The sequence below is a fragment of the Anas platyrhynchos genome, chromosome 13 (assembly GCF_047663525.1).
Source record: "Anas platyrhynchos isolate ZD024472 breed Pekin duck chromosome 13, IASCAAS_PekinDuck_T2T, whole genome shotgun sequence".
Lineage (NCBI taxonomy): Eukaryota > Metazoa > Chordata > Aves > Anseriformes > Anatidae > Anas > Anas platyrhynchos.
The window spans coordinates 17395776-17412578 of NC_092599.1; the positions used below are offsets into that span (position 1 = coordinate 17395776).

At 37.7% G+C, this 16803-nt stretch overlaps 1 protein-coding gene across 8 annotated transcripts in view; it reads left to right on the forward strand.

Moving 5' to 3' along the window:
- Positions 1-14777, forward strand: part of ATG7 (autophagy related 7) — a 110752-nt gene extending 95975 nt beyond the window's left edge. For all 8 annotated transcript variants that reach the window (XR_003500288.3, XM_027467766.3, XM_027467767.3 and 5 more), the window contains one exon: positions 4691-14777. Coding sequence is in view for 7 of the 8 variants with exons in the window: in XM_027467767.3 (XP_027323568.1) it covers positions 4691-4723 (33 nt within the window). In the remaining variant the exon portion in view is untranslated. The remainder of the gene's footprint in view (positions 1-4690) is intronic.
- Positions 14778-16803: the final 2026 nt, after the last annotated feature.

The window sequence follows — 16803 nt, forward strand, 5'->3', positions numbered from 1 at the left end:
TTAACCTAATATCTATCAAAAAGCTCACTTCTATAGATGTAAAATAATTAAATTTCTTTAAATTTAAAATGCTTGAATATATATATGTATTCATTTGTTTAACTTTCCTGAGTAAGGGTACATTTCTAAATTGGGAAGTAAGATGTGAAGAGGCTTAATTGGCCTGGAAAGCTGCCTGTTCTCAAGTGATACCCACTGGTGCTGTTCGATGCAGGTAACATCTGATTTTTAGCCTCACCTCTGCCTGCAGAATTTTACTTTTTCCTTACTCTTCACCGTCTTTGGAGCAGCTACAACATAGTAAATACTGTGGTTTTCTGAGTGGCGTGCATTTGATACACGTGTATGTAAATTTCTCTCAGGTGCGTGTGGAAAGCAGCGCGTGGGGCATGGTGTTTGTTTGCTTCGCCTCTCTTAATGAGGCAGCCAGTCCTGTAGCAATTGCTGCTGGATCCATGCTGGCAAGAAACCTTAAAAAAATCCCCTTGGGATATGCTGATATTCTTGCAGGCATGTTTATAAGGTGAACAGTAGTTCTGTATTTGAATTGCACATGTTAATTCTAAGACATGGAGCTGTGTTTCCATATGTGAATGCTACCAGGTGTTCTTGGTGTAGGAAGAGAAATCCCACTCCTTTCAGTGGGATTATTGAAGATGCAATCAGAAACTGCTTAAAATCAGTCACTGGGAACTTCTGAACAGTTACATTAATACACTTTTTTTTCCCCATTTTTTCCTATTATGTAAGAAAATAATACTTGTCATTTCAAGAAAACAAGTGCAGGAATTCTCTTATCCTGAATAGCCGTAATTTCCACCTGAAATTTAACACCCTCTGCATGGCAGTTTGAAGGTAAAAGCAAGTACTTGAAAAAAACAGGTGCATTGAGGTAATCTGGCCAGATTTGTGTTTAAAAAAAAAAAAAAAAAAAGAACGAAAAAAGGTTGATTTTGACAGCTAGTTTATTATCTTCCTATTTTATGACTTCTCCTGTCATTACCTGTAGCTGCATTTAGGTTGACTGAGCCAGGTGTGCTGCAGGACTGAGGAGAGGTGAGAACAAAATCAAGCAGGGTGTCAGGTTCTTGGCGTGACAGTCATTTTAGATCATTTTAGATCATTTTATATATTGTCTTTCGTGCCTTTTTGTGTTTCTTGATTTCTGCTCTGTAAAAGTTCCACAGTTTCAAAGTAATAACCAAAGTTGGCGTAGTAATAGAGCATGTCATTTAGATGTCTTTTCGTGGAAAGATGTCCTGCTATTAACTGAGAGCCCATGAAGTATTGGAATTTAGTTATCAGTACTGACATATAATACAACTTCTTCTGTGCAGTGTAGTATAGCTTGTTTTCTTTAGGTTAGCGTGCAATTTTTAGCTTTTGTGTTGAATTTTCTCCTTCTTTTCCATGTTCTTCCCTCCGCGCTGCACAGGATTTATTAAGGCAGTACTTTACTCTTCAGAGACCTGTAGGAAGCTTCATCACGCAGTGCCGGGGTTGTGCCAGCTCTGATAGGCAGACGAAGTGTAAACTGTCTTATAAACCTGTCTTGCACCTCTTGCTCAGTCACCTTGTCACTGCTGTAGAGAGAAGTCCGTCTCCTGGAAGTAAAATACAAGCAGGCTGTTCAAACGTTAAAAATAATTCTCCTCAATCCATGATGAGATTGACATTAAACATCACATTTAAATACCTGGAACCTCAGTTTCAACCTTTCTGCAAATATTTTTATGAGACTCCTAGAAAAGAGGTGTGCTTTAGATAGGAAACAATTGGTTTGTTGTTCTTTTCTCTTCCCTTTCCTGCTGCTGTTAACAATGCTGTTTCCAGGGCCTTAGCTCTGTAGCGTCGCTGAGTAGCCGGAGTTACTCAAATACCCAGGTGCACTTTACATTCTAGCCATGTAAAGCTAGATTAAATTGGAGCTAATACTACACCTACGAGTAGTAAAGAGGCACGGCTGGTCTTTCTGATCTACCAGCTGTGTGTCAGAGCCTTGCATCGGCAGAGAGCTGCAAGGTACAAAGGCAGGAGACTCCTGTGAATGTGCCACCCAGCCCATTTTGCACCGTTCAGGTTTTCAGAGCTGCTTTGAAGGAAGGGCCTGGGCTCGAGCATGCAGCCAGGTGCCAGGTTTTTGAAGCAATCTGAGGCTGAGTGGTGTTTCTCCCCCAGCCAGGAGCTCAGGCTGCCTTGTAGGCACTGCCGCCGGCTGTGCAATGGGCTGGAGCGCCGGAGCTGTGCTTGGGCTGTAAGTCTTCAAGTTACTTGAGGCCCTCTATGGGTTGCCTGTCCCTGGCTATTGAGGCCGAACAGAAAACTCCGTTATTCTGTTATTCCCCTTTTCCTCCCAAAGCGGAGTTACAGCGTCGTCGGAGCTGCTCTTTGTGCCATACGGGGTGTCGGCGTAACGCAGGCGTTGCACATCACAGGTGTAAAGCCAGAAGGCTCTCTGAGCCTCACAGGAACAATGCAACAGCTAGGCACTTTCTGAAGGGAATTGTTTCCATATCACATAATTACTAATGTAACTGGCAGCCTTACCAGCCTTTTTTTTTTTTTTTTTTTTTAAATTAAATTTTTAAATTAAAAAAAGAAAAAGGCAAAGCAAAAACCAAGCAGAGTGTACTTGCCTTCTCACCCACACTGCTCAGATCAGAACTGATGATGGGAAAGCACGGAGCAGAGACGCTGGCTCTGCTCCCAGTGTATCTGTTTAGTAGATAAAGAAGACTTTTAGGGATCTCAGTCAGCTTCTTTCTCTTTTGCCTTTGAATCACCTCATGGCATTTTTAAAAGTATTTATTGTGTTTCTTTCTCCTGGGGGAGTGGTTTTTGAGGGTTAATAACTATGGGCTTTGTTCTCAAAAATGAGAGTAGGCTAGACAAAGATGGGCTATCAGTCTGAACTTTGGATTTCTTGCTGATTGCCAGTTTGAATCATACCATAAACGCTATTTAAAGATTTTGTTTTTCGTATTTATTTTCCACATCCTTGACCCTGACTGGTGAGCTGGACATTTGTGTTTGCCTTGGCAAGCTCCAAGCTGCTCATCTAGGGCAGGATGAAAACTCTTTTTTCCTTTTGTAAACAAACTGTTCCTTCAGTATTTTCCATAAGGATTTACACCACCATTTTGCAACGCTTCTAGGAACTGAGAAAATCCTGCCATTCAGAGTTTTCATTTTACACAGCTTGTAGAAGTGCATAGAAAGCTTTGATTTTATATGAGTAATTGCTTCCTGGGGTTGGATATGAAGAGCCTTTTTCAGGATATTTTCAAATTCCAGAAATATCACATTTTATCATACAGGGTTTTACTAAAACTGTAGGTAGGTATTCTTTGTCACCTGTCCAGAAGTGTGGTTGTGTGTAGTTATTATTTGTCTAACGCCGATGTGTGCGGACCAGCCATGAACACATTTTGGTACCTTTGCACATCTTGATACTTTTTATTGGGAAGTAGAATACACAATTTTAAAGCAAGCTAATGGTACAAACAGAATTTATGTATTGGTATTAAAAAGTTTACATCTTACCCAAACGTGATGTACCACCATTATCTCCATGTTCTCGACTGTAAAGTTTTCTGTTATACCATTTTGTTGTGTTGAACTCTGAAAGGTTTTAGAAAAGTTTGAATGATCCTGAAGAAATGTCCACATATTGGTGGCTCTTTGCTGGCAGAGATGAGCTTGCTCTATTCAGATGATCAGAACCAAGCAGGTCAGAGCCAAATCCAGCTGAAAGCTCTGTACCTGTCTTAGTCCTGATCCCAAGCTACTACAAGCCCTGCCAACTGCAATGAGGGTATTTGCCATGAACTAAACCTCAAAATAAAATAATCATAAAAACCTTTTGAGAGCACCCACATTTTTCTAGAAGAAAGTTTGTAGAATGTATTCAGAATATGGTCATGTTTGATTTTTTCCATTAGTTTTGCTTTCAAGTCCCTGTATTTTTCTTAAGGTCATGGTAACTGGTATGAATTTGTAACCCTCACTTCAGTATGTTCATAAGGATGCCAGATTCCTTGGTGTTCTGTGAAAATACTTTTTTCCCCCAATCTACAAATGCTCATTGAACATGGACAAGTAGCAAAATAAAAGTACAGAACTGCAGAAGTAATCTGTGTAAATTTTCAATTTTTTTAAACAATAAAACATGTTTTAAAACAAATAAAAAGAACAAATTTTTACTTAGCTTTTCATCTTTATGTTGCCATTTATGAGATCTAATATTTGGGTGCAAAATGGTATATTGGAGAACAACTAGTTCTTCATGAGTGTCTTGAAAATTTTCTGCAGTTTCTAGTAAAGTATGCTACTTATTTTAAGTTATTATCCAGATCAAGCATGTGCTAATGAATCAGAAAAACAAAACTAAACGTCTGGTTTTTGCTCTACTGCTTACTGTAAGTGATAATAAATAGCAAATAGCCAATCTGACAGTTCAGGAACAAATGCTGAGAAGTAGGCTGAAAAACACCCCCAAAATAGTGAGTGCAATGTAGGTTGTTAACAGAAGAGAAGAGCACTGAATTGAGTGTTAAGCTCCATTGATTCTAGTCAACAGTCCATAAATGTTATTTATTCATCCTTTTAAATAGTAATACTAATTTTATAAAGGTATATTAAAAGCATGTGTGAACTCCACAAACTAAAATTAGGCTTTATTCTGTTGCAGATCTGGGACATGAGTGATGATGAAACAGTCTGAAAATCAGCTGAATAAGGTGGAAGATGACCTACTTTGGACTGCAGTGCTGCCTTTTATCTGTTATTTGACAAGTTAATGATTGCTTACCTATTCTGACTGCTACAAATATGAACAACTATAAACCACATAGTGACATGAATATCTTCACCGTAAAAACAGTCTGTTATGGATATAACTCTCCTTATTTTCATTTTTATTATGTAAATAACCAAAGCAATGTGGTTATGTTTAAATCTGCTCTTCTTCTCGTCTTTTTTTTTTTTTTTTTGGTTTATGTATAAAATATGCTGCTTAAGTAAAGTTTGGTGTTTTATTTGTTCCAGTTTTTATTTTCTTTGTTACCAGACATGTCTAAGCAGCATGTCTAAATGTCCTTTTTTTCATCTTTACATTTATACCCCTTTAGCTAGAACTAGTTAGAATTTATTATTGAGATTGAGAATATTCTACTGCTGGGAATTAAACTGCACCTTTATTTAAAGGCGAGCAGGAGTAGGTAAGAACCTACATGTACAGCCTATGCCACGTTGCTTGCTATATGGAAGTACATAGTCATTATTTCCCTTTTCTTTGTTTCAGTATGATTGTTCTTGCCTGTGTCAATGGAGATGTTATTCTCTGTAAAGATCTCATAATTTCATGCTATGGAAAAAAACGTGGTTTGACTTACATTTACACAGGAAAGACCAAAATGTGTCTGCATCAAGATTAATCTCCTCTGAAGCTTAGAGAATGTGCTATTATGTAGTAAAACTTGCTTTAAAGGTGATTCACTAATTCAGTAAAAACTTGCAGAGAAATTCTGAACTGAAATAAGACATTGGTTCTCTAACTGTGCCATTCTCGAGTGCTGTCATATGCTATTTTACAGGTGTTAACAGACACCAATTCTGATTTTCATTTTGGCTGGATTTTAAGTATTTCAATTTTTGCGGCATCAGGAATAGTTTCACAAATATGATTTATCACAAACAGTAGTATGAGGATCCTTGATGGATTCTCAAGAATTTAAAAAATAAAAATAAATTGTAAAATATCAAAGCACCTTACTACCAAATTGAATCTATTGTTTTTTATCTTGCAATGCATTTTAGAAGTATATTAGAAATCGTTTTTCTGGCTTTATTTTGTGGAGACTCTGTACTATCTTGCTCCAAAAAAAAATGCAAATTGCTTTATCTGGCAATCTGTATTTCCTGTATATATTATGAAAACTAGTTGGTAAATCCAATTATTTCAGTTTATTTTAGTTCCTTCCTTAACATAAGCTCCAAATACCTGGTGCAGATAATTTCACAGTTTCTCTCTTACTCCACATCAGAGGAAGTTTTGTCAGGTCAAATTCACCTAAAAGCAAGGATATCTGCGACTCCCGTATTCCATTCATAAAAGAAGATTTATTGAAACGTGCTGAGGTTTGCGTTAAGTGTCTCCAATACTTATTTATTGTTTGTATTTCTTGTAACTATTATATTAATAACATTTATGTGATTACTTACGTAGCTTTAAGGGAATGTCCAGTTTAGCTGACTTCATTGCAATATGTATATGAATCAATTTTTTTAAAAAGACTAATAACCATAGGAAGCTGATCTTTTGGTGGTTAGTTAATGATCAATAAGATTGATAATGTGCCATGTCTGTTTTAAAGCAGTTTGTTAATATACAGAATTACTTATGAAGTTAAATGATTTGCTGATTTGCATTTCTGTAGTTCAACTGAAATCATTAGCAAGTATCAGGGTAGTTTAAAGGGAATCATCTCATTTTTATCTTTTGGAGTTGCTGAGTATGGAGTGTAAGAGTCTTCTGCAGTTTTTGATTACCTGAAACTTCAAAACTAGACGTCTTTCAGAAATCTGATAAGCATTAATCATTATTTTAAATATGTAAAACTTTGATTATCCTGTTAAGGTTACATTGCATCTTTACATTGAAATATCCATTTAATTGCAGAAGTATGCAAGATCTAAAAGTTCAGAACTCAGGGTTAATATGATGTTTCCTTACCTCTCTAATTTCAGTAACATACAATTCTCTGAGGCTGAGCTGCTTCCTGTACATATGCTTCCCAGATGTCTCTGATGTTCAGAAACACTTCAGTGTAACTTAGAATAACTTCCGTTGTCTAACTTTAATGTTGTTTTCTTTCTCCTCGTGGACCAAAATTGTTCTTATTTTGCTTTTATTCAATGTCTGGGCGTTTACTGAGTGAGAAATCATGAGAATACATTCAAATGAAATACCATTAACATTTCTATTACCATTTAAATTCAAATACCATTAACAGATAAACATGTTTATTTACTGGCTTGTGTGTACTTTAATGGCAGGATTTTGGCACAGCCCCTTCAGCTGCAGATACTGCAGTTTAGTAGAAGAAGCTAAACTTTGACCTTTCTTCATGGAGGAGGTAGGAGTTGTATTTGTTCTGCCATGACTTCCTAGGCAGTGCTGAAGAGCCCAAATTCATCTTTTTGCTGTACAACCCAGCAGCCACCATGGCTCCTTAGGAGTTAACCAAATCTGTTGGGAATAGGGAGTGAACAGCCTCAGAGGGACCTGCTCTTCTTTCTAAGCTATCTAACAGAAATGCAATGGCATTACATGGCAGTGTGTTTGGGACCATATCTCAGAGAAGGCAAATATGACACCTATATCTCACATCTGGAAAGCCATTTAATACTGTTAGAAGACGACAGATCTTGATGGAGAGCTGTTGACATAATTTTTGTGTTTGAATACTATAAAATCTCATGGAACAAATACCTTCCATTTTGTTTTAATGCTCTTACTGTCCAGAATTTTTGTTTTGTGCCATCTCTTCAATGTGTTTGCTGGCTGAAGTCTAGGATTTGTTATGGAATAGCACCACATTCTTAAAATCACAGAATCACACAGAATCACAGAATCTCTAGGTTGGAAGAGACCTCAAGATCATCGAGTCCAACCTCTGACCTAACACTAACAGTCCCCACTAAACCATATCCCTAAGTTCTACATCTAAACGTCTTTTGAAGACTTCCAGGGATGGTGACTCAACCACCTCCCTGGGGTGAGTATGAGTAACTTGAAATTTATCTATAAGTTCTTTAAGACCCTCACTTGCTTTCATCCTTGCTTTCACAATCTGCTGTTAAATCCTCTTTGCCTGTGTCTTAGTCTGTTGATCTGGAATAAATTTCACGTAGGGCATGTCCTTTATGTTAGGTGTAAATTGCCAGTAAAATTGTATCCAATAGGGGGTTTAGACCACATGAGAATGTGCTCCATGGAGCACGGGGCTAGTTTGAGTCTGAAGCCTTCAACAAGTTCTACAAGGGAGACGGGGCACAAAAGTGTAAGCAACACTTACATGTAGATCCATGCAGAAAGATTCGTGATGTTCCAGACATGTTGCTCTAGAAAGTCGCCAAGGAATGGAACCTTAAATAAATGCAATAGAAGTAGTAGCAAAAGTGAATAATTTTTCCATGTGTAAGTGGTTTCTTCTAGTTTTTCATTTGTAATTTCCCTCTTCCTTTAATTTCTTTCTTATACTGTGGTAGAAAACTTTTACTGATGCGAGTTTTGTCTGTTTCTGAACTTTTTACTCTGCTATTATTTAGTATTCTATAATTAGGATCATGTCACATTACTGTTGTTTCTCCCTCATACTGAATGTGTAGAAACTATTCTTTTAATTGGAATTGCTAATATCTAGTTCATCATTGCACTACTCTGGCACAGCGTTGGGTCATGCCCAGGTCCTGACTTGCCTTTGAGTTTCCATCCTCTTTCCAAGCTGGATCATAAAGAGTCAGATCGCTGAGATGTGACTGACAGTAGGCTTTGGTCTGCAGGATTCCCAATAATGTCGATAATGTGTGAAACAATCACTAAGCTTCTGAAACCAGTTTTTGGGATCAAGAACAATTCTGCCTGCTTCTTATGGAACTGCTAAGAGCCATGACAGAATCCATGAGTGTATTTTAAATGGTTTCTCTTCAGAGTATAACCATATCTTAAGAGTTCAAGGAGAGTCCTAACTCTCCTATGGGAATAGGAAGGATAGCTCACATTCTTGAAAATCTAAATATGTCACAAGCCAACACATAATTAAAACTTTCTTGTCATTCTGCCAGTTAAAGACATCTCTGTTGTGCAGTGCAAGTCCAGCCAGTCCTCCGCGCGGTGCCAATAGCCATTCTCATTTTGTCCAGTGGTTCAACGTTTGCTGTTGGAACTTTGCATTACAAGCACTCAAAGGCTGATGAGAGCATGAACAGTTGGATGGTAGGATTTTTTTCTTGCTACTTTCCCAATTTTTACACCCAAAGTTTTAGTTTTTTTCTTTTTTTGTTTGTTTTTAAATAATGATGCAATACTTTCCTTAGAAACAGATAAGCATCTATATTACAAAGACAGCCATAAAAAAATACACATTTGTGACATGGTAAACTTCATCAGACTTCCTAAAAAACAGTCTGAAAGATGTCCTTAAGCCTGTTATCATGTTTTCCCAAATCTTTTGACAAGACTTCCTAAATTGTTTTTTGTTTTATTTTATTTTATTATTTATTTTTTTAAATAATTTTTCAGTGCAGATGTTCTGCTTTTGTATATCCTACCAAAATGAAACTTTTCCTTCTGGAGGGCATTGTGCACCTTTTCTCTTTCAGAGCACCTGAATTAACAGTTATGAAAGACAGAAATGCCACACTAGAAGAACTTTGGACTATCTCAATCTGTCAATGTGTAAATTCCTAATCCATGAAAAACTTACCTACCTGTCCCGTTTCAGTTCCAAATCTCTTTCCCTTCCAGTTGCCAGGACTTTCTCCAGAGCCCTAACGGTGTTTAAACATACTGTGGAACCATACAGGTTGTGCTTTAGGCTTGTGATTAATACAGACTTTACCTATTAGCACTTCAGCTCTCCGGTGTAATCATTTTTTCAAAGTTTCCATTGTCCAATACTTAACAGGTTTTGGAATAAAAAAAGAAAAGAAAACAAAACAAACAAAACAAAAAACTACATCAGTGTTTATTGACAAAGAATGTTTTCAGTCTCCTTTGTTATCAAGAAACCACACCCTTTGGTCCACTACCACTGACAGTGGTGACTTACAGTGAGCAGTGACTGATGAATGGAGGTACTGAAGGGCTTCCTGCTTTGTGCTACTAGGTTGACACTGAGAGGTTAACAGTCCGTGCTTTTTTTTTTTTTTTATTTATTATTATTATTAATTCCCCAGCTTTAAAAAATGTAAAATGTACAGAAGTTGGATATATATACACTTGGCAAAGAATAGCTGTTTTTTGTTTGCAGTTATCCCAGGTCAAAGGAACTAATCTGGTGCTCTGCCCCATTGTTTTGTTGAAGTATTGTTGAGGATTGTTTGAAGTCATGCAGTGCTAACCAAAATAGGCTGTGGCTTGGGCTAATTTGTAGCCACTTTTCTTTTAAGTACAGTAGCTGAAATTCAGCAATCCTTATTCTTCCACCAGCTAGTGACTGTGCTTTGTCCAGGTTGTAGTGAAGTCTTCTGAGTGAGTCACTTGAGGATTGTTTTAACCTGGCAAATTAAATTGGCGGTGCAAAAGGGAAACTGAAGCTACTTCTAGAAGAATTAATAGCAACACACTGAAGTAGCAATGACGTGATGTATGTTAAGGTATTCTCTGTCGTAGAGCAGCAAATTTTTCCTCTTGTTTTCCAGTTTAAATGATCTCACCCCAGGATAAGGATGCAGAGGTGTACTCCAACCATCTATAATTTCAGATACAAATAGCTGCCCTTGGTAACTGACAATACAGTGTCTGCCAATGGCAACTTCACCATAGCATTTTTTCAAAGCTGATGGAATTATTTTGGCCATTCTTTGACAAGATAGTCCAAGCTTCCATCGGCTGTTTGTCTGAATTTTGCATATGAATAGCATGGTTTTTTTTCCTGTTTAGTCAGGCAATGCTCGCTCACAGTTGTACCTTCTTGCAGGCACTTCCTTGGGCTGGGGAGTAGAAGGGGGCAGTCAACAGTTCTAACACAAATGTGTTGGTTTCCCGGCATGGAGTTTACTTGTGTTCCCATTTCCTGTAGCAGTCTAAATGCCCGTTTCAACTTGTTTTGCCAATAGAGAGCTATGTAGTACATTGATCTAATGTACAATGCTTTGCCTCTGGAACTGGAGGTCACATGCGCACATGCATTTCATTTTAAGTGCTAGAAATTTCAGATTATTTATTAATAAAATATTTTAGCAAGCTAACAGGAAGGCAGCAGCATACACACAGTGTTTTACTGCTGCAAATAAAGGGGTGTTTTTTTAATTCAGTCTTTCTAACTTCTCTCCTTTCCCATACAGTTACTTTCTGTTCTTAAAACGCTCTGTAGGCATTCAAAAATTCAGGCTTGTGTGCAACTTCAGTTTGCATTTTACCACTGGGACATTTGATTTTTTTTTGCGTGATCTCAACAGAACAATTCATTTCTAGATTTGTTAATGAACTCATATTATGCAGTATGTAAGTAAGAAATGGGAGGCATTATTCTGGTTTCTTTCATACAGAGGAGGCCACTAATGTTTTCCTCACTTTCTCTTTTGGTCTAATGTGTGTGCGCGCTTAACAAACTTCAGTTTATGCATCCCTGCCAAGATGAGGGAGTGCTCAAGGAGTTTGGTGCATTTGAAATGCAAGCTGTCTTCTCATTTCTGACATAATTCTACTTTCTAAATCAAAACCAGTATGGGCTAAAACCGTGTGGAGAAATGCTGCTGAAATTGTTGCCGCATCATGTCAGTATAGACTTGGAAGAACAGCGAGGGCAGTGGAGCTTCCAAGTCTGGCCCATTCTGGCTACGTTTGAACCTCTGGTTTTTGACAGCAGTAAATTGCTGCCCTCGTTTTTTTTCATCATCTCTTTTTGCTTTATTTCCTCCCCAGCCCCATTCTGCCCCTTGCTGGTAGGGGAAGGGTGTGGATGGACAAGCAAATTAATTTTTAGTGTAAAATCTCTTTTAAATTTGGATAAGAGGAAAGGAAATCTATGAAGTAGGTATAATTTTGCTTGAGGGTTTTGCTTTGTCTTTAAATGTCTCTGTTTTCATTTTGTGCTGAAAAGTCTGACTTTCATACAGTAATTCTGTAGGTGTTACCACTTCCTCAGGAACCTGTGACTCAGGCAATGTATAAATGAAATGACATCACCGGCAACTTTTGTTTGAATTGCCTGTTTCCTAAATAGGGACTGTTGTGTTTTTTTCTTTTAATACTTGCATAATTGTTTTTTGTTTTGTTTTGTTTTGTTTGGGGGGAGGGGAAGGGTGAAATGAGGAGGTTTAGTTATCTAAGGCAGCCTTGCTATTACAATTAACCACACTGAGTGTTTTACCCTTTTAAATCATTGAATTTAATATATTGAAGTTAATTTAATATACTTTTGAATTTAATATACTGAAGTTTACTTAGAAGATTGGCATTTCTACACAAGGTATTTGTGAATGAAATCACTGTAATTAGGCCTTAGGAGTCTGTATAAAGCATTCTTAATTCACTGCTGATACGTTGAGAAAGGAAGAGGGGGAAACGGAAAAGGCCAGAGTGGGATTTTCCATTAGTATTCTGGAAGTAGTGCAAACAAAAGAAATGTTTTATACTGCTGCCTAAACTGCAGTTCTAAGTGCCTCTCCCTTGCTGCTCTCAGTAGCTTGTATTTATACCACAGGAGATTCTTGGTAGATTTCAGTGATTACGTCTGTGTAACTGATATTTTTCAATGAGATCATCATGAATATATGTAAGTAAAACAGGAGGACCTGGAGTAAGGTTTGCTTCTGAGCAGAGTGTCCACAGACAGGCAGGAGCGCTGGTTGCAGCGGGCCCGGGGGGACCCTCAGCAGCTGCATTTCTTCCTCGGACACAGCTCCCCTGATGTCACTGCAGGAGCTGGCTGCTAACCGTGAGGAGTCATGTCAGGAATTGCTGTCATTGGAGGAATGCGGGGAGTTGGATGTCTGTCTAGGTCATTTATTCCTGGTGTTATGGGACAGGCTATAAAAGAGTTGCATTTATTTATTATTGTCACGCACAAAGGATCGCTGTTCCTTCGTTTAAATAGTAACAGCTTTGGGACTTCATAGGCACCAGTACAACAGAGGCTGCGGAGTACAGCAGAGTCATTTTGGCTCTGCTTCGGTTGTATCCGTTCTCACTGAGTAGACAATGTCATTGTGTCTGCACTTTAAAGGAAAACGCAGAGAAAGCCCATGTGTTCAGGGAGGTGGTGTTAGAGGCTACTGTAGGTTATGGTCTTTCTTCTGATTATCTCAGTCCATCTCAAACTTTGGCACTGTTAAGAACTGCATCACTAAAGTTATTTTTTAAATAAGATGCTAAACCAAAGTCCTAAAAAAAAAAACCCACAGGTTATATATGTCTTCTTTGGATTTTGTTTTTAATAGTATAGATGGCTTGGTGGTTGTTTTTTTTTATTATTATTTTTTAAATTATTATTTCATCCTCTATTCCTGAAGCTACTGTTCAATTTCCTTTGGATCCTTCATTTTCTAAATGACCCTTGCCCAGGGTCGTGCATGCTGGTATTGAAAAACTCCCACTCAAGTTCCACCCAGTGGCTATCAGAGCAGTAGTTATGTATTATTATTGGTACTAAGTCAGAATGCTTTGAGATGATGGATGGTATAAATGTAATAACATTACAATTACTTGGTCACTCAGACATAACATAAAAACAGTTTTTCTCCACTTTAATTCAAATGTTTCCTGCTGTATGTCTCTTGCATGCTGAACTAGACCGTATATGTGACACTATATCTATCGTAATACTAGGACTGAGTGAGCTGTGCATGTTCTGCCCCATGAACCCTGCTGGGCAGCAGCTAATGTATGGGACGTAGCTGGATCATATGCTTTTGAGAGACTAGTGCTCTCAAAAACCACAGTAGTAAGGCATTTCAGTTCCTTGCTAACTGTATTTGGTTGAATAGGAATTCAGCAGTGTTCAGCAGTGAAACATTGCAAACCAAGACTGGCCTTTTGTAGCTGCTTGCTCAGATTTGCAAGGGAGAAGGAGGGAGCAAATCAACGTGTGTGCACAGTGTTTCTCTGTTGCTGGAGACATTAAGGTTTCATTTCCAACAACAGTATCCATTACTTAATTTAGCTTCCTGCTGTTGGTATTTGGAAATGTCATTAAGAGATTCTTATGGATAATGTCAAGATACACAATGCTTAAAAATCAGCTAGGAACAGTGAATAATAACATACCTGTTGATCTGAGTGCATGAAAAAGAAAGTGATTTAAAAGTCAGTGGTATAGATTATATACTTGAGCATCAGGAGGAGGCTGTCTTTTTGGCTATAAGGGCATTTAGTGGTATGCTGTTTCAGAATATGACCAAATTACTGTTTTTAAATCATTCTGCTGCTATAATAGTAAGTGATTGTGGCTTCATAAATTTTTGAAGCCAAAATGTTATGTTCCAGCTTTCACAGTATGAAGTGAGTTTTAAAAGCACTTCTTTATTTAAAGAAACTTTGTCCTCTCCATAATTGTCATAAACATGGAAAGAAGGATTGAGACAGGACACGGGCTGTACCACAGACCTCCAGTGAAGTCACAGTAAGTCACGTCATCTTTGCCTCCCATCCATTGTCTGAGCTTGTTTATTGGTAGAGTCTCTTTTGTTGGGTCAAAAGAGACTCAACCAATCCGATCAAGACCGATCAAGACCAATCTTGATCAAGTCAGCTAGGCAGTAGAAGAGCAGAAATGTACATACAGGTATATCGCATCTCTAGCATAGTCAAATAATGCCTTTTAATTTAAGCACCGTGGTCAAGGATTTAGTGAAATTCATTTGTCTAAATTTTTGGATGCCTGATTTTGGATGCTCTAAGCCAGACTTTCGATGATGTCTTAAAGTGGGTTTCAGAGTTCTGAAAGGAGTCTGATTTCAAATGTAAAGACAATCATACATTAAGCATGTATTTTAAAATTTTTATGTGTGTAAAGGATTAATAAATAAATCTGTTGTTAACTTTTAAATGATTGCTGTGTCAGTTTGACTCTTTATGTGTATATGTGCTGGAAAGTATGTTTACCAGAGTGAACATCAGGTTTTGTATAACAAATCAACTGAAATATTGAGGAGAAAAGCTTTGTTATTCTGTGTAAAAGAAATAAGGAAAAGGAAGAAGTTAGCTGGATGCACTTTTTAAAAACGACTTTCTGCTTTTGAGGTTTGTGTTTATCAATGTGACGACTAGAAGCTTAACCGTTTCACAGCAAGTGCACCCTATCCACATTATGCCTGGTTTCTTAGCATAGTTGGCGAGGAGGGTAATATAATTTAGCAATTCAGTCTGAGAGTGGTCAGAAATAACATCAATTTTGTTCTTCAAGGTCTGCACTCCCTTTTAAAGTCTCTGTCCTCTGTACTTAGAGGTTTGGGTTCATTTGCAAAAGGAAGGTGTGGATTGACTTCGGTAATGGAACAGAAAAATTAAGAAGCAAGAATAGATCTTAAAATGGAGAACTGGGGTAAGAATTTGACTTTTTTTTTTTTCATTGGCTTTCTTAACAAACATCTCTTAATTGGTTCTGATCATTTAATGTAAAGATACTCCAGAGGAGAAAAAAAACTTTTTAATCCATTCCCAGGATAAAAGGTATAAACAAGTTGCCATCACCTGTAGTTTGTTGGACTATATAGTAGTGGTGGTGATGTGTTTGCATTTTACTAAATTTTCACAGTGTTGTCATTGGCTGTTTTCCCCTGTTAATCTTTTCATGAATGAAGTACAAAATAAATCTAGCCTTACATATACAATCACTTACTTCATAAAAGAGCAAAGAAAACTTCAGTTGTGAAAGAAGAACAAATAAGCTGAAATCCTTTGAAGTCATTCCCCACAGCCCCAAATCTCTATTGTAATGAAGCTCCTGTCATTCGTTTGTCTGGCCATGTTATTTTTTCCTTTTCTTCCCATTTCCATTCTAGCTGGGAGATATGAAGGGGCAGAAGAAAAGCACAAGTGCCAGAAGAAGAGGAACCTGGAGGAGAGCCAGGAAAGACAGCTATAAAGATATTTCTGTTTGAGGCTTTAGAAGCAACGGATCAAGAATGACCCAGTTTAGGAGCTTTCCCGTCAGAGGTATTCTCATTGGCTTTGAGTAGCTTACATTCCTCCCAAGAGCTTCAGTTCATTTTCTGGTCAGGGTCTGTCTATGGGAAAGTCTCTAGACACTTAGCATCAATTCTCTTCTATATTGGGGCTTCCACGTGAGTTGCTCTAACTATAAGGTTTCAAAGATTTACAGGGAGTACAGGTTAGCCAGGCAACGTTCTGCCCTTTCATTCTGTTGAAAAAATTCAGTGCTGCTTCTGTCACCCAACTTTCAAGCACTCTCAGGGAAGAGAACATTCTTCATTTGTGATTATAGAGGAATTAGACTGATACGCTTGCTCAAGTAGACTTCTCACCCACAAACAAAAGGTCTTTATGCCTGGAAGCTTCATGATCTGATCCTGCACCTTAACTAATGTTCCTTACACTCTGTAAACACCATCATATGTGGAAATTGTTAAAATGTTTTTGTTTGAGGTTATAGTGTAGCTAATTCCCATGTCAGGTTTGCAAAGCTAAGCAATGGATGTTTCCTGAGGAGAGAATCTCTACTTTTCATCAGTCTCGTTGTCTACTCATTGAGTAGACAATAGTTTTTGCAACTCTCAAAATGTTGTTGCTGGTCTCCCGGCACTGTTGTTTTTTTCTTCTTGGGGGAGGGGGAGAGTGTAGGGGGGTGTTTTTGGTATTCCTTCAAGTCCCAAGAATCTGTTTTCTTTAGTTTTGAAAAGGACACATCTGTTTTGTGGCTGTGTAGAAAGACTTCAAATGTGAAGCTAAATGGTTCAAGAACAGAATTAATTCCAAATGTAATTATTTATAATAACTTGATTTTAACTTTAATTTTACTTCTGAAAGATCCCAGTGAAATATTTTCTCATGCAGTGATTTCAGTAAGTTCTAGAGTGAATAACGTGGTTGTGGTGGGCTATCAGTGTTACTACCTT